Here is a 17008-nt window from a genome sequence, read left to right as displayed (position 1 = left end):
ACCCGTTGAAAACCACCGTCGAGCCGTCCGAACATGATCTGGCTGGCGGGAACATCCTATTTCTCAGATTGACGTTGAGCTCTCGAGCAGAACCGAGCTCTCTAAATCATTGCTGGAGGGCTCCAAGCTGAACGAGCAAGGGCCAAGACTGGTCAAGTATTCATAGTCGGTCGTCGGCGAAAGAGGTATGTCTGTGAAAGTCCGGAGGCCTGGGGTTGTCCTGAATCAGAGCTGACGTGCATGAAAACCGGACAATCAAACAAATCAATCGTTGTGTTCAGGTTCACTGCGCCGACTCCTGCAGAAAGTTCAAGGAACGGGTCCGCGTGCTTATGAACGGCCAACAGGGTACACGACCTTCAAAATCTGGGGAAGAGAGGTAGACATTCTGAAGGGGAAGTTCTGGTGTGTTGATCCGCTAGGCTAGATACACAAGGACAAATGCGACGAAAGGGAGGGACGGAGACGGGTGTCTGGGTGTGTTAGCTAGCATGATCCCTAGCAATGGGACCTGCTATTCGTGCATCCTCACCGTGGCTGACTCTCCGGGCATTGGCCGGTGAGATAGACATTCCACAAGAAGCAGTCAGTACTCGGCGCACGGAGCTTAGCTCCTTGGGAACTGGCCCCCAATGGACATCTCACCAATACGCGTCCTGCTCATCACGAACAAGACGGCGCAGTAGTCGATAATCTTGCTATGGTCGGACTACCGCCTTGCGAGAAGTAGACGAAGGACGAGAGGCGAACACGAGAAGTGAGACAAATTAACTGATGGACGGACGGAATAATATTTTGCCGGTGCAATTGGACGCCAACAATAGAAGGGAGAAAACAGATCATGGTGGCATTGACCAGACACAGCAACATGTTGTGGCATCTTCTTCATTGCTCATTCGTACTCGTGGTCTTGGGCAGCCCTTGCATGCTATATGACATGCTTTGCTGTGCTATGGTGATATCCTGAATGTATGCATTGAGCACGTGCTCGTCCAGACGCCTCGCTATGCTGACCAACAAATTTGTATTTCAATGACATCGCACAGAACAGGATTCCAGAGGCTCGTGCTATATAAGCAAGCCATTGAGTACCATCATTCATCTTCCTTGGGCCTATAACTCTTCTTCAGCGTCAGCCTCTTCAAGTTCCCGCTCCAATTCTCGGGCCAACTCGTCATCAGAGTCTTCGACTTCCTCCTCCTCACGTTCCTGTGCTGCCTCGACTTCTCGTTGTTCTTCTCTGATTTGCTCATCTCTTTGCTCCGTGTTCGGTGTATTGCTGCCGTCCGTACCTCGCTCACTGCTCATATTTGCGACTGTCTTCAGAGCACTGCCAGCTCCACTCCTCTTTGCGGGTTGAGAGCGGTCTGCAGCACCAACAGTCTGTTCATCTTCATGGTCTTCGTCACGCCCTCTCTTCCCGGCGCGACGTTCCCGAAAGCTCAGTGCTGAACTAACGGAATCGGTGTCGCTCTCACTCTCTGCATCACTGCCCATGAACTCCTTCAACTCGGCGTCAATATCCGCCCACTCATCTTGATTGATGGTGATTGGGCTGCCATCGTCGATCAACTCGTCATCTTCTTCGTCTTCGGGATTCTTGTCCCTCTTGATGTCCAACTTCAATTTCTTTCTTGCTGGCTGATCATCTTCTGTGTCTCGACCCGTGGACTCACCTTCGGAAGAGCTCAGGAGGTCGCTCGCACCAGCGTTGGACTTATCCAGAAGATCGGCCGCCTCGCTTAATGTTTCATGTCTCTGTTTTCCGGCGCCTTCTAGCAGATATGGTTTTTCATCAAGTCTCCGCCATTGCTGCATCGACTCGATCAACCAAGGAGTACCCACCACCTTGATTCCACGCTTTACGGCTTGCTTGACCTTGGCAGTTCCGGGCCGTGCGGCAACAACATGAGTGACTTCTCGAGAAACTTTGTCTGTTATTCTTGCTCCGAAGGTCTTTGCCCATGTGCTTATGTCGGCACTTTGGATATCGGTCCCCAGGGGCAGCACCCCACTGAACACAATAATCACGCCGGAAAAGACCTTCATCTTCATGGCAGGCATGACTTTCTTGATGTCGGGCACGAACATCAAGTCCACAGAGTTCCCTTGGTCGTCATCGCCATGAGGCAGAGGTGCTTTTCTCTTTCCGATCAATTCGGCCACTCGACCCCCCTTGCCACCCAGCCGCTTTCGATCATACTCCGCGAAGAATGCTGAATGTACTGTAGTTAGGCTGGACTCCAGATGTACTAGCTCTTCATCATCATTTCTTAGGATGCTGTGGCGCGGTTTATGTTTGGGTGTGGCCGCGCCTGTTTCTGACGATTCCGATGACTCGCTGGAATCAGATTCGGTGGATTGCGGTCCAGCTGTATCGCCATTGACGGCTGCGTCAGCTTCGTCTTTCTCGTCCAACTCTAGTTGCATCTTGAGAAGAGGTTTGTCTTCCAGTTGCGAATGGATGAGCTCCTCCTGTCCTTTCGTCTGCAATTCTCGAACCGCCGGATCATCACTGCCGCTCATTGCCATAAGCTGTTCCAAGGCAGATGTTCCTTCCTGAAGGCTAGAAGTCCCGTCCTCAGCAAGGCCGTTGGATTCTTGATCTCCGTTTACTTTGTTTTCTGCGCCATTTTCAATGGGCTCTTTTACTTCCGCCTTTGGCGTGCTCTGGATTTCTTGTTTCTTGGGCAGGAAGCTAGAGTTGATGTCACCAATTCCCACGAAGAAATCAAAGGGAGTAACACGAATCAAGTTGGCACTCCACTTCCATACATCGCCTCTATCATCGATGATGACCACCATTTTGGTGTCGACCGGGAATAGTCTTTCGAGATTCTTTGCGACCATACTTCCGCTTTCGTCTCGGCTAAGAATACGGTCGCCAAAGTACTTGCGATGAGGGTCAACAATGTTGGCGACCTGTTGGGCATATTGTCGCGTACCCATTGTGTAGATATGCAGCTCGTAGAGTTGTGAGATATGGTCAAGGAAATCCTCGAGACCGGGTCTTAGCTTGATATAGTACCAACAACCTCGCATGCCCGGCCCGTCATCCACGAGCTGGAATGAGCGGACGTCCTTGACAGCTTCATAATTAGGATTGTCTTTATCTTTCATCCATTCCGCTATTGTGGGATCGACCGCGGCGTGGATGATAGTCTGATCCAGATCGACCACCAGTGAGAGCTTCCGGGAGGACAACAGACGGTGTTTTGCTTCTTCATCGATCTTGCCTGCCTCCTCTTTGCTGATAGTCAAATGCGGAGTGTCGTGGGTCATGCGGATGGGTGCGCGATCGGCGTCCGTGGTGTCGCTGCCTGCTTGAACACTTGAAGCTCGGTCAGGATGAGGAGGTATTCTGCTCGGGTGAATGGGACTTACGTGGTCATATCCTTGCCGCAGTTTGTACACATGCCTAGGTATTGCATTTCATGTGGACACTCCTCTTCAATTTCACATATATCAATACTGCGCGCGTCAGCAACCGGATAGCGCGTGTTCCTCGAAACACTCACGGATGTGTCAAGACATCGCCTTCCCACACCCTCCATCCCTTGATTGTACCTTCGAGAGTGCTGGGAAAATGTGTGACAAACTTCCTCTCAACCTCTTCTTCTTCGTCGCCATAGCGACTGCCCTCTTTCACTTTGGTCGTGTAGGAATAGAGGAATAAGTCATCGTTGCGGGTAACATATTCGCCTACTCGCTTCTCGACTTTGGTGAGCGTAAGAGGGTAGTGGAGATTCTTAGGGAGTCGTAAAAGCATTCCGGACGAGGTTGTATTGTTGAGGACATTGACAGTAGCTTATAGATTGAATGACAGTCAAAGTATTGGGAACCGACAACAGAAACCCGGCGATAGTACTGCGGTACCACAGCGGCGCGGTGGGAGGAGAGAAGTATTGTTCGTCCGTGAGGGGAAATGTAAGGTAGGGATCGAAGATGGAGAGTGAGCGAGTAGCTTGCCGATTCGCTGAAAGAGAGGAATGATTGGACGAAGGGAGAGGATGATTCAATGCACGCGATTGAGCAGTGAACAGCTGGTATGAGGGCGTCGCAAGTAGAGCGGTTATTGATCGGGCGAAGGAATTTGGAGGTGCTGGATCTGGAGAATGGGATAAAATGGCAATTCGTATCTGTAGCGTAGGCGCAGGTAAGCTCCCTCCAACAAACCGTTGTGGATTCGTGCGGGATGGCGAGCTGACTTTATGCGCAGCTCGGCAGCCAGATCAACCCTGGAAGCTGCTGCACGCTTGGCGCCCTAATGGCCTTAGGAACAAAGAGCCAAGGTCACGAGACATGCCATTCAAAACCACGCCACAGCTAGGAATGATTATGAGCGAATAACAAGTGACAGGGAGAACATGAGAGTCAGGAGAACAGAATGGATTTCAACCATCCAAGGTCTATATTCATTGCCTCGACACGCTGTTTGCCCTCCTCGGGGTGGCTGATTCATATTTCCAATAATGAAAGGGAGATTTGCGGATGTCGTTGATACAAGGACTATTAGTGACCGCATCAAGCCGACGCCCGAATTCCACCTAGACTAGACACACAAAAGACTTTCCCAGCCCAGGGGGATTGCGTTTGGATTTGACACACTCTGCCAGTGCAGTTTCCGTTTATTTGGCCTGGGCCAAAGCGACGGCATCATTGCCAAGGTCGTACACGCTGTACCACTTGCGCAAGAAACTATGCAATGTTAGCATTGGAGTGCGGGGCAAGGGGGACCAATTTAGAGACTCACCTGTCACCAAGGATAGCCAGCGGACCAGTAGGCGCGGGGAAATCCATACCCATGAAGCTACTGATGCAAGACCCTTGAACCTCGAGGATATAGTCGTAGGCCGTGATCGAAAAGTTGTAACCACTGAGAGTGAAGCTGATGTCGGGGAGCGAGTCGCGCTTGTCACACTCGACAGTATATTGTCCATTGAACCCTTTCTTGGCTCCAAGCTCTTTGTTGAGCAGTTCTGCAAGGGTGCTTGGTAGAGCAATCAAGGAAGTACCAGTGTCCAGAATAACCCCGGTGTTGTCGAGATCAGCCGTCTCTTTACCGAAGCTGATGGAATCAAGGTTGACTTCCCAGTAGGCCTTGCGGCGAAGCGGGATCTTGACCATCTTTCCAGTGTAGTGGCTCTTGTCAATACCGCCAAAGGTCGCCTCTGACTCAGATCCGTCATCGGTGTTGCCAAGGTAGAAGGCGAAGACGGGTTCGTCAAGCAGCTTCTGGTCGATCATGTTGTAGAATGGGGGAGGAATGTGGTTGACCGAGATGGTATCGTAACCCAGACCAAGAATGCCATCAAAACGACCAAAAGCGAAAGCCAGACCAGGCTCGCTGGTGGCCTCACCAAAGAGTTGATCTTTCACCTTCAGATCTCCGATGCGCAGAACGTCTTGAGAGATGAAACCAGCCACCTCGCCAGACCCGTAACGGATGCCGAAGTCAGATCCATTCTTCTTGTATGTGGACGATGCAGAGGAATCGTATTTTTGATGGAGGTAGCACGCAATCGAGCCGCAAGATTGGCTAGGAACCCAGAGGTTAGAGGAACCGGTATCGAGGACGACCTTGAACTCTTGTGGTGGCGTCCCCAAGGCGATGGTGCTAAAGTCTGCCTGCGGTCAGCATCGCAGAACAGGCCGAATGGGCGGCGTTCTTACATTGAGCATTCAAGAAGTTCTCGACGGGGACATCATGCGGGCCATCCGGATGGATGGAAGTGTCACTGAAGATATCCTCCGCAGGTCCTCCCAATGTCTTCTGTGTGTATTTGTGGCGGAGGGCTCGCACGTGGTCGCCGATGTTGGCTGCACCGAGCTGTGTTTCCAAAGGCACCTTCTGGAGCTTCATCCGGTGCATGCCAGCATTGGCAGCACCTAGCAGCGTAGCTGCGACAACAAGTCCAGACTTCATAATGCCAACCACACGATACTAAGGAATGGAGATACGATGATTGAGTGGTTTGTTGATGCAGAGATGAAGAGAGACGGGAGGATCGATTGAGGGAGGTGGACGGCTGCCTGCAAGGGCAGGTCACGAGGCGGGTAACGAATGACGACGATGCGGGCCTAGCAGTGAGCCTACCTCAAACGCTACAATCCCGTTGCCGCGCACCGGAAGGAGCTTTCGGAGAATTCATCGCCGTCTGACAATGACTTCACAGGCACCTGCACCGCCTGCACCGCCTGCAACGCCTGCCAACCCCAGATGTCAGACCTTTTTGGGGATTTGGTCTGCTCGACTCTCGCCAGGTACAGTACCTGCCCTACGTTGACCACAGCGTGAAAGCTCCCCTCAAATGTCTGAATCCTCTTCGATTCCCATCACAAGCCCACCATCAGTATTGTGTCTGATGATGCCCGCGACTTTTCAGACAGTGCTATTTCTGTCACTTCTTCTGTTTCAGATTCTCATCAGAATTCCCAGCCACCTCAATGTGGCACCGACTAGGCAGATTATCTAATCCAATGATCATTATTTGTACCACCGATAGCGTTATATTGGCAGACTATTGCGTCCCGTAACCTTAGTATTTTGCCTCCATGAAGTCCTCTAGAGCATAACCTACTCGCTGTCCGAACCGCTGCTGGACTCATCACTGGTACTGCTGTCACTGCCGCTGCTGGAAGTCGTCTCCTCGGCCTCTTCCGGAGATGCATCATGGTCGCTCTCGCTCTCGCTGTCGCCATCCGTATCACTTTCACTACTTGAGCTGGAGCTGGAGCTGGAGCTGGAGCTTTCATATTCAACAACCGCCGTCCTGTTCTTTTTCTTCTTCTGCGTCGACTTCTGTGCGTCTACTCCATTTGTTTGGGGTGTTCTTGTGTTTCCTTTACCGTCTGTAGCGAATGAGCCAAGCTTGCTTGAATTCGTAACCGCCTCATCATGCCCCAGGCTCCAAAGCAAGAGTTTCGAGCGCGGCTGGTGTTGGATCCATGTTTCGAACTCGCCACTGTCTTTATCAGCTTTGGCGCCTTCTTGAAGCTCCTGAAGCTCGTTTCCGAAACGGGCCTGGAAGTGCCTATCTTGATCGTCGTGGCCGTCATTTAGCTGATCGCTTGTGTCTGCCTTGCTTGGCTGCTCCTTCAACATATCCATACATGCCGTCTTCAGCCTGTCTCTGGCGCCGGCGCCCTTCAATCCGTGTACATATCTTGCAAGAGCCAAATCATAGCTTTTGGGAATATCTGTCTCTGAAAGTGCATGTTTCAGAATCCATATTTCTCTACTTTTGTTGAATTTCCAGGTCGACCGTGCGGTATGGTACTGGCTCAGATACTCGAGAGCTGGATTCAATCCCGAACTCAAAGGCCGCTGAGCATCTGAAGCAGCTCTGCTTTTCTTCTTCTCCTTCTTCCGCTTAGTCGCTGGGGCTCCTTCAAGGTTGGACCCTGCTTCCACTGGTGCTGTCCCAGGCATTTCGGAGTCAGCTTTGACATCAGCGGAGAATGATACTCTTTTCTTGAGCTTTTTCGTGGCTTTTTCGGACGGCTTGCCGTTGGGTGCGTCGGTGCCGTTTGCTAGCCAAGCCTGGCGAATTTCATCGGAGCCTGTCGAAGCCTTTCTTTTTTTGCGAGGAGGTTCATCCGAGACCTGTTGCTCTTCTTTGGCTGAACTGGGCTTGACAGACTTATGGCTCCTAATGACACCTCCGTCCCCGTTCGAATTCCCCGTAGACTCGAAAACTTCATCCGCGTATTTGAGTTTCAAGCCTAATCTCTTCCAAGCTGGAATCACAGGTTTCTGCATTTTTTTGGTCTTCTTCGCCGAGGTGATCTCGCCGGACCTAGCGCCCTCGTCGATTGGAGGGCTTAGGATCTACTGATAAGTGGCCACCTAATTAATGAAGACATGAGATATTTTTACAGCTGGGATATAAAAGTTCCACCGACTCGCTCGAATGAGAACTTTCTCTTGGGGTTAAAGATTTGTGTGCCACAGGTGGCGCTCGTGGCGGTGCAAAGGTTCGACTGACGTTTATTGGTGGCCTAGTCAAGTGCAAGGCATCGCGCAGTTTGCGCGTTGCATCGACACCCTCCAAAAGAACGGAGTACCGACGACACCATTTACGTACTCATCCAGCGACCTGTCTCTGCCATCATCTTTCAAACTTGAGTCAAGCTTCATCCCTCGACTTCTCTTGGACGTACTAAGCTACACAATTGGTGCGATATACCTCGGTTGAAAGAGGTCCAAGATGTCTGGTTCGTCTCATTGCCCATCGTAGCTGTATCGGACTCACCGAGCTGACCACTTCGTATCTTCAGGCAGCGCGGGTTATGATCGACACATTACCATCTTCTCAGATCAGGGTCGATTATATCAAGTTGGTACGTCCCACCAAATCCTCGACTTGTTGATTTGACACTCCTCGTCAATCAACAATTGACGGCCTCCTCTGCGCAAACCACTCCGCAACCACCCGGGACAAACGTCAAGGTCATGATGCTTACATCTATGTTCAGAATATGCCTTCAAGGCAATTACAGCAGCCAATATCACATCGGTGGGAGTACGGGGCAAGAATTGTGCTGTGGTCTTATCTCAAAAGAAAGTGCCTGTATGGATCAAACCCCTGGTCTCCAAGCTCATGCCCATGCTAACAGCTCTTTTGACAGGACAAACTTATCGACCCTTCATCTGTCTCCCATGTGTTCAAAATCTCACCTTCCGTCGGATGTGTCATGACTGGCTCAATAGCAGACGCTCGAGCATCAGCCGATCGAGCAAGAGGAGAAGCCGCGGAATTCAAATACAAGAACGGATACGAAATGCCTTGTGATGTTCTGGCAAAGCGATTGGCAAACATCAACCAAGTGTACACGCAGCGGGTATGCTAAAGAGCCCCTGAGGCAGCGACCTTCGTTCATGCTAACGGTTGACAGGCGTACATGAGGCCCTTGGGCATTGCAATAACACTGATCTCAGTCGACGATGAGTTCGGCCCCCAACTCTACAAGTGTGACCCAGCCGGCTATTACGTTGGATACAAGGCCACGGCATCTGGACCCAAGCAACAAGAGGCACTCAATCATCTGGAAAAGAAGCTGAAGAACAAGGATTGCGCCCCGGGCAGCTGGGAAGAGGTGGTCGAGCTAGGCATCAGCACTCTCAGCACTGTCTTGAGTGTTGATTTCAAGAAGGGCGAATTGGAGATTGGGATTGTCGGTGGGCCCAAGGCTGATGGAAGTGAAGGCACCGACCGAGAATTCAAAACGCTTACCGAAGACGAGATTGAGGAGCGTCTCCAAGCTATCGCGGAACGGGACTGAAGTCCCCCGTTCATTGACGATGAGATCCAATAAGTTCGAATGCCAAATGGAGCGGATATGATGACATTGCTCGACAACCACGCTGGACAGGGGTTGGTCTCTGGCTCAGCTTTCGATACAGAGCCTGGTATACACGGTGTCTATGGAGTCTATTGGCCGACTTAGACTCAGCGCATCAGTGCAGCTGATACGGAATGATGTCTGTGGAGGTCATGGTGGACGTCGGAGCCATTACGAGGCCCTTTTGTGACCAGTAGCACGGGTCCGTGGCTGCGAGGGGAATCATGGTTTACAGCCTCAAGTCTTGGTCGATGTCATCTAGTTCCTATCAGTACCCGGCTGCCAGGGCTGGAATTTTGTGGCCTTTGTGGCTGTCTTTGAGGCTGGACGGATGAGCGCAAATGGAAAAACCATTGATCCTGAGTCGTGTAAGCAGATGAGACTCAAGCCACCGATCTCCATTCCGATGCAAGCGACTTCGTCCTTACCCGAGATGTGTGTGCCCCATGCAGAAGCGAAGTGGATGAAAATAGAGTCTCCCACCAGTAGATGTGTCGCTTGGGGGGATGATGCTCAGCTACAACGTCCCGAACACGTTGTGCGCTTGTTCCTGCCTTTTCAGCTGTCTGATTTGGGCAAAGTGCCAGGCTCGACCGTTTTTGGAGTATAGACTAATGCGCAGTCTCGACAGCTCCTATTGGCCCAAGACGGTGGTTTCAATGGCTTCAATGCACGCCAAACCTCCAACACTTTCCCAATTCATTCGTCCCAAGTCCCGTACCACTGGTCAGTGGTTATGGGCATCTACTCCGCTCCGTCTCCTGTGCACATGGCTTTTCCGCAGGCTTCGTGTGTAATTGCCATGTTGAAGTCATCTTCCGTGGCTCTGCCAGCTCGAGTGACGGCGACATGCCATCGATGCCAATTCTCTCGCTCGCTGTCCACACGGAACCCAAACCACGGTGGCTTGCTGATCCATCCCAGCGTCGTCCAGCAGCCTCGATTGATCCACCGCCAGAGCTGCAATATGCCGACGCGGTCTGCATCGAGGCCATGCCCAATGGTCATGCCGCATCGATCCAAGCCATCTGGTGTCCGTTCACAGCCGTGTCCAGTTTGGTGTTGCTAGCCTTGACCTTTTTCTGTCTCACGATACTCCCCTTGTTTAGTGCTGCAAAACTTGCCTCCAGCTTCACCGTCGTTCATGTCTCTCCTGTCAGTCATTCCAGCAGCTGGACCACCTTCTCTCCGTTCTTCCTGACGCTACGGCCCGGTCCCATCTACTCAGGACGCTCTTTGAGGCGATGACTGGTCAGGTGGGCAAAAAGCCACGAGATTGAGTCCTAGCCAATTCACCTTCTGTGTCCATACCCCTACGTTGCTTTGTCCATCTGGAACCATCATCATCTTTGAGACATTTATGAATCTCGTTTGCTTTTAAGCATGCTTCGATCACCACCTCAAGAGCTTTCCTACCATCTCCAGGACAGTCGCGACTACCACGTCGATCTCGACTTCCAAGCAAAGGTCATTGACCAAATCGCTTTTTCTGGAGTCTTACCGGCATCTACAAAGCAACTAAGATCCGGGACTGGCGCCGTGCATCGAGTCACAGCCCATCTACCCCAAGACCAAACCCCGCCAGCAGAGGCGACTGTCACAATGGCCGATGGACGTGCGTACCCAGGGCTGCAACAACTCGCGTCCGAGATGCGAGGCCGTATGGGAGGAAGTGTTACTGACTCCCCGGTTGCAGGCAACGAAGCTCGCGCGATGCGCGTTCTAGAGGTCATGAACGACTTCCGGACACTCCAACTTCATATCTCCTCTTTGATCACACGGAACGAAGCCCACCCTCCGGATCAGCCATCTTATTACCTTGATGGATACGTGGTGCTGCGACAATGTGCCGCAGAGTCGCAGGCCATTCTAGCGACGCACTTCAACCCTGGCAATATAGGTCTACAAGCCGGGCAGGTGGATGAGTCCGAGGTCACCAAGGCTACCTTACAAAGGTGGGTGAATTTCCAACTATTCGGAGCAAGATTGTTGACCAGTGCGACAGAATCATTCTAGATGCATGTACGAGAAGGCTGCAAGCCCACAAAATCTACCTACGAGCATCTGCGGCCATGAGATGGGTGCAGATGCGAATTCAATTGTTGCGAGGGGAGAAGCCAAGCCAAAGACATGTCAATGCCCTGCGAGCAATTGATCAAAGACTACACCAGGTAAGTTGGTTTCGTGTCGTCAATCTGCAGAGCCGATCAAGATCAGCGGATTTCGATCCCTGCAAGGCCATGTGGTTTGCTTGTACCAAGGAGGAAGTGATCAGCAGGAGCTGGAGCTGGAGAAGAACATCAAAAAGCTAATGGAACGTCCCGTTTTAGGAACTCAGCGATATCACCGACGACCATGTTGTCAGTGACTTGCGCAATGCTGATCGACGCAAGGGCTACTGGCTTGATGAGGATCCTGCTTTGGAGCGTATGCTTGCATGGATTCGGATGCAGAGATGACGGCCGGGAAAAGTCAAGTCATTGTGCGGCTTGCTAGCACCCCAAATTTCGGAAACTTCAAGCTAGCGGACCTCTTGCGCTTTTACCATCATCCATGATTTCTTCCTCCTGCTAGCCATTGTCGATCGCTGGCTTGGAATCTCTCGTGTCGTGAGTGGGCGCAACGGGCTGAAGCTGGGCATTGCATCACGACCGGGACGCACCTCTCTTTTCTTTGGACTGGGACTGGGACCTCATCCCCGCGGGCGGGAAAAATGGTTTTCGATAAACCAACACCAACACCTTGACGTAAAAAGCGATATGGATACCCACTAATTTTGGAAGACTCGAAACAGAGGAAATATACCACCGATGGTAAGCGTTGGGAATGTGGTTTTGGGCAATTGAGGGATTTCTCTTTTCTTACGGTAGCGGCCATGATGCTATGATTGGATTTTGGGATTTTGGGACTTTGGCTTTGGCCGGCTCAGATAGTAGGACACACAGGACACAAGACACATGATCAGAAGAGATGAGAAAGAATCCAAGGATTTGGTGACCGGCCCTAGCTTCGATGCTCCGCCTGCAGAACAGAACGGGCGACACTAAGTTAAGTTACCTGACTCTTGCTGTGAGACTCTCTAGAGGCTCGACGTTTTATTCCTTTGCGCACATTTGGTTAGCCTCGAGATTGGGGGGCATCTTTTTGCGGTGCCCCGCTCGTCTCTTTAACTAGAAGACGGGCGTGAACGGGACGTTTCGGAGTGCCCGAGGACTACCGTGTCGAAGTGTCGCGTGTATGTTTGTGATCACTGACCACTGCGCTGGCGAGCCTTATTAGGCAGTGCAGTACTCCGTACGGAGGCTGAAATGAAGGACAGAAGACCAAAGGCATGGGGCACAGGCATGGGGCCATAATCAAGGGCCCCACGACGCCCGAAAGCTCATTAGAGAGCCGTGCTTTTGGTTGTGCTTGGGGTTCGGATCACACGGGCCCAAAGTGCAAGAGACCGAGCTCTTCTCTTTGTTTCCAGAGGGGTTGAGATCTTAGTTAGAGCGTGGTCTCTCCTCTCTGGTCTTTTTTCTTGGTTGGGGGGGATGCGGACCATTGATGGATGATTGGACCCAAAACCAAGGGATCCAGGGTCCCGAACAAATCAAACCGCAACGTCCCCCATGCGCCGGCAACTGGGCAAGAAGCCCCGAGGAGCCTGTCACTCGTACGTTGGTGTTGGTGTTGGTCGTGGTTGATTTCCAGTAGTGCCAGTCCCATCTGCATATCCGTATTGTATTGCATATTGCATTGCATAGGTACGGTATCTTGGGTTTGACAACTTGGCGTAATCCCCACTTCACCATCTCGAGACGAAAGAAGAGCTAAGGCTAGCGTAAGCCTACCCAAGATTTTCGCTTATCACAGTACAGTATGCCTGAATGAGCTTGGACTTATGCAGCGGGTAGGGCAGGACAGACATGGGTTGGGGGGGGGTGCCCATCGGCCTTTTGCGAAAGACTGCTCACAAAAATGGCAACTCCTGCCTAACCGCAGTAGAAGTTGTTTCCTCGATGCAGACTAACGCATGCACGGAATTGGTATCTCGTCAACGCATCGACGCACGCGGCATGACTCATCTACCTAATTCAGTCTACTTCATACCCAGACAGTGAGGATGATGCCGTTGCTGGGGCTAAGGATACGAAGCAAAAGTCCTGTCACCCTCGTCAGCCCATGATTTCTTGATCGCGAACGAAGTACCTTACATCCATGCGCCGTACGCGGCCATCTCACGTGGTCTTCGTCTTTTTTGAAATGCACGCCTCACAACTGAGCACCGCCGTGCCATCGACCGTTGCGTGCTCGACGACGGCCAAGGTGTCTATGGCACCGCCACAACTCACCATGCTGTACATTACTCTCTGCCCTACAGACCGATTCTAAGCGATGTCAGATAGTATCCATTCTTTCCATCCCACACAGCCCTCAACCCTCAGCCCTGCGCCAGATTACGAATGCACTCTTGAACGAGTATCACATTCCTTAGGCGACGTCTGCCGAGTCCACCGCTAAGAAGTACTGTACCCGCCAGGGTGGCAGAGTGGACAGTGGGACAAATGGACCATGAAATCTGATTCCGCTAAACCAGGAAGATCGCCGCGTTCGCCCGTTGACGTGTGATCCTTATACCTTTAACGGCCATGACAGATCCACCCAGATATAAAAGTCGGTGCGCCATCTCCACACCACAATACTACTGAGTACTGTGGTACTTACCAAGAACTTCTACGAGTATCTGTCTCTCGGCCGGTCCGCAGTCTTTCTGTAGGGCAGGACGTGGGCAGGGAGTTCCTGGAAATTGGGAGCAGTCATGCTTCTGCTCGGCGCCAGCCAGACTTGGAGCTTGGAGCTTGGGATTGTGCACCATTGGTCTTCGTTTTCGAAGTCGCATTGCCCCAAAGACTTTCCGAACTCCAGCGCGGTCGAATGTCTATCTCTCTCTCTTGAAACCACCTGCATAATCGTAGGCATTCATGGCTTTTGCAAAAATTTCTGCTGAGCTCTGCTTTCTCAGTGAGTGGCCATCGCTCCTGATTCGAACGATCCTCGAGGCCGCTGGTTGGGCACCATGATCCCCTCGGGCAGATGACGATTCTGCTGGAGAGAATATAGATACCATCGTGTGCCAGGGCAATTTAATACCGAGGCCACTCAGAAGAACGGTTCGAACACCACCAAAAGATACCACCTTTCCTTCCGCAAGGACAAATAACACATAGGTGCTAGGAAGGCTGGCGATGTTGCAGGTCGTCGTGGACGTTGATGTGGGCGCACACTAGAAGCCTTGCGGAAAGACGGCCAATACACGATCTTGCCTGGATCAGCCTCTCACGGCAAGAAGTGGCATGGGAGCGAAATGAATGAGGTACGATCCCACACATCCAGGTTATTGAAGTGATGTGCCTCCAAATCTTCCCGCAGAGCACAGCTCCAACGTTCACCCGTGCGACCACAGCAACAGTAGGGTCTGATCATCGAACGGTCGAGAAGTGGCATTGATATCTGCGTTCCCATGTGTAGGCTGGTCAGAAGCCCATCTAAGTCGAAGTAAGAAGATAGCCAGGAGTCGTCTTCGTGAATCCTGCGGTAGGTGAGTAGCTCCGTCTGGACGGCTGCCCAAAGATGACGAATGTGGCTGCGCTTGTCATGTTGAGAAGTCAAACTACCGCGTCCAGCCTCCCAGCTCCCTTCCCAATACTCGTAGCACTCAGAGTCACATTCGCGATGAAAATCACCATCCTTACAAATGCAGTCTAGATCATAACTTGCGCGCCTCCAGGTGAGATCCGTGCGAACACCCCGACCAAAGTCCTCAAGGCGGCGGAGAAGGTGACAGAATATCTGCCAGCCTCGTTGCAACTCTGTAGACCATCCATCGATAATTTTAGAGGGCAGTCTGTCAGCGAGATCGTTGGGTCCGAGAACTTCATGAGTGCATCGGGTCCCATGGTCAATGCCGAGAAGCAAATCGATAGAAACATTGACCTCCATCCTCGGGGTCCATTCCGGTTGATGTTGTTTTTGATAGCATACACAACAAAACAGCAATCATGCCGAAAAGGTCCTCACCATCGCACCCATTTCGGGCCAGGTGGAAAGCTGTCAAGACGAGAACATGAATCGGCGAGAGTTGCAAAGACAGGCCGCAGCTGAAGCAACGTCTTACGAAAGTCCACTAGATCCGCGTAGGAGACCATGGTCGCCAAGGGAATCAATGCACTGACAAACAGCCAGAATGGAAGTGTGACAGAATTTGTGTTTCCAGTCGAGCGGGACCTTTGATTTCCCCGACTGCAAAAGAGCCTGACAGCAAGGCGAGTCAGCATCCCAACGGCCGCAGAGGTCAACCTCCGTCCCCATAAAGCGCGAGTCTCGGGTCAAACTTTCATCTAACACGTCGGGTGAGCTGCTCGAATGCCCTTTCAAGATGGTCAACATTAGATTGTCAAGGACTGTGTGGCCGTGCTCGTTGGTATAGACGTCTTTCAGCCTGTAGTATTGCGTCCACCGGGGCCAGCCACAAAGGAGGTCGAGAATATTGCAGCAGGTTGAACCCCCGTCAAGATAGCTGGTGGCTATGAGTAACGGGTACGTCGTTTGGACATCAAGGCGTGCGCGCTTGAGCTTTGCCAACATCTGGACCAAAAGCGGCTCGTTTCTAGCCATGATGCTGAAGCAGAATGATTCTACTAAGAGCTCATTGGGCGATCTCTTGATAGCCTTGACGATTTGTGACACGGCCATAGGCAGTCCGGCAGAGTCAATATTGCTGAAAGCATTATTTTCGAGGCCACATTGCAGTTGTTCTTCCAGTGGCAGTTGTTCCGATGCTGGTGGCAACTCAGTGATGGAATTATCGGGTGCGTCACCTACATCACGCTACGAGTCTTCATCGATGTGAATCGACCACCGACAAAGCCGTGATGGTATAGGTATCCTCGAAAGACTGTCTTCGTCCGCTTGCACATTCGATGGGGAGCTGGCGAGTAGACCTGCTGATTCCGGAGGGCCGTCACGACCTGAAGGGAAGGACTGATGGTAAGGTAGCCTACCAGGTCCCGTGCGAACAGGGTTATCTTGCGAACAGGGTTATCTGTGGCGCTGCGGATGAGTGATGAGGTCGAATCTGGCTGACAGGGCAAAGAGACACATGAAGACTGGGCCAATGATCTCGACGACGCCAAGCCCGACGAATGCTTACGCTCGCTCGATACGGAGGTACCTACTGGCCATCTCTTCCTCCCGCGCAGGAGCTTTTTCTGCTCTCTCGTACCATCCAGCTCACGACAGCGGACCATAGCAGCCAATGTAAGTATTCCGAGTCATCAACAGCTGGGTTTCTGATTCGTTCCGGCCATCGGAACCTCGAAATTTGAACGATCAATCCCTCGAAACTTGAACGATGATTGATCACTCCCAGAGGAGATCCACTCTTTCTCCCTCTTCGTTTATGGGCACCATCCATGGCCGGAGGACCATGCATGTGGGTAGCCAGATATCCACCGCTGCACCCCTGTCGCCGTAACTCTAAATTCCAAAGCGAGCGGCATCGTCAGTCTTCAATAATAAAAGGCGGAGCCTTGAGAGCACATCGTCGCTAGCTTCCCCCAGGATTCGCTGTCACGAACGCATCTGTGAGATATTGAAGGTCTCTGTGAGGAGAGACAAA

The 17008-nt window shown here is 51.9% G+C and overlaps 5 protein-coding genes across 6 annotated transcripts; 2 read left to right on the top strand and 3 right to left on the bottom strand.

Moving 5' to 3' along the window:
• Positions 1 to 777: 777 nt before the first annotated feature.
• PV05_01256 lies at positions 778 to 4203 on the bottom strand. 2 transcript variants are annotated; one of them, XM_013466225.1, is made up of 3 exons: positions 3519 to 4203; positions 3385 to 3471; positions 778 to 3331 (listed from the first exon to the last, which is right to left on the bottom strand). In XM_013466225.1, the coding sequence occupies exons 1-3, from the start codon at positions 3767 to 3769 to the stop codon at positions 1114 to 1116; spliced, it is 2556 nt and encodes an 851-aa protein (XP_013321679.1). In that variant the 5' UTR covers positions 3770 to 4203; the 3' UTR covers positions 778 to 1113. The 2 variants fall into 2 exon arrangements, with proteins under 2 accessions (XP_013321679.1, XP_013321678.1); XM_013466224.1 differs by having other exon boundaries at positions 3385 to 4203.
• Positions 4204 to 4374: 171 nt separating this feature from the next.
• On the bottom strand, positions 4375 to 6018 carry PV05_01255 (vacuolar protease A). Its single transcript, XM_013466223.1, has 3 exons — positions 5674 to 6018; positions 4754 to 5624; positions 4375 to 4698 (listed from the first exon to the last, which is right to left on the bottom strand). Exons 1-3 carry the CDS (start codon positions 5924 to 5926, stop codon positions 4629 to 4631), a joined length of 1194 nt encoding a protein of 397 aa, XP_013321677.1. The 5' UTR covers positions 5927 to 6018; the 3' UTR covers positions 4375 to 4628.
• Positions 6019 to 6475: 457 nt separating this feature from the next.
• On the bottom strand, positions 6476 to 7875 carry PV05_01254 (uncharacterized protein). Its single transcript, XM_013466222.1, has one exon. It carries the CDS (start codon positions 7760 to 7762, stop codon positions 6578 to 6580), a length of 1185 nt encoding a protein of 394 aa, XP_013321676.1. The 5' UTR covers positions 7763 to 7875; the 3' UTR covers positions 6476 to 6577.
• A 73-nt stretch (positions 7876 to 7948) lies between these two features.
• On the top strand, positions 7949 to 9817 carry PV05_01253 (uncharacterized protein). Its single transcript, XM_013466221.1, has 5 exons — positions 7949 to 8217; positions 8281 to 8343; positions 8479 to 8573; positions 8632 to 8844; positions 8899 to 9817. Exons 1-5 carry the CDS (start codon positions 8211 to 8213, stop codon positions 9283 to 9285), a joined length of 765 nt encoding a protein of 254 aa, XP_013321675.1. The 5' UTR covers positions 7949 to 8210; the 3' UTR covers positions 9286 to 9817.
• A 911-nt stretch (positions 9818 to 10728) lies between these two features.
• PV05_01252 (uncharacterized protein) lies at positions 10729 to 11804 on the top strand (the record flags this gene model as incomplete). Its single annotated transcript, XM_013466220.1, has 3 exons — positions 10729 to 11300; positions 11351 to 11516; positions 11676 to 11804. The coding sequence occupies 3 exons, from the start codon at positions 10729 to 10731 to the stop codon at positions 11802 to 11804; spliced, it is 867 nt and encodes a 288-aa protein (XP_013321674.1).
• Positions 11805 to 17008: the final 5204 nt, after the last annotated feature.

Source organism: Exophiala xenobiotica (assembly GCF_000835505.1).
Source record: "Exophiala xenobiotica strain CBS 118157 unplaced genomic scaffold supercont1.1, whole genome shotgun sequence".
Classification (NCBI taxonomy): Eukaryota; Fungi; Ascomycota; class Eurotiomycetes; order Chaetothyriales; family Herpotrichiellaceae; genus Exophiala; species Exophiala xenobiotica.
The sequence above is the reverse complement of the archived record's forward strand: the minus strand, read 5'-3'. Positions and strand labels throughout refer to the sequence as shown.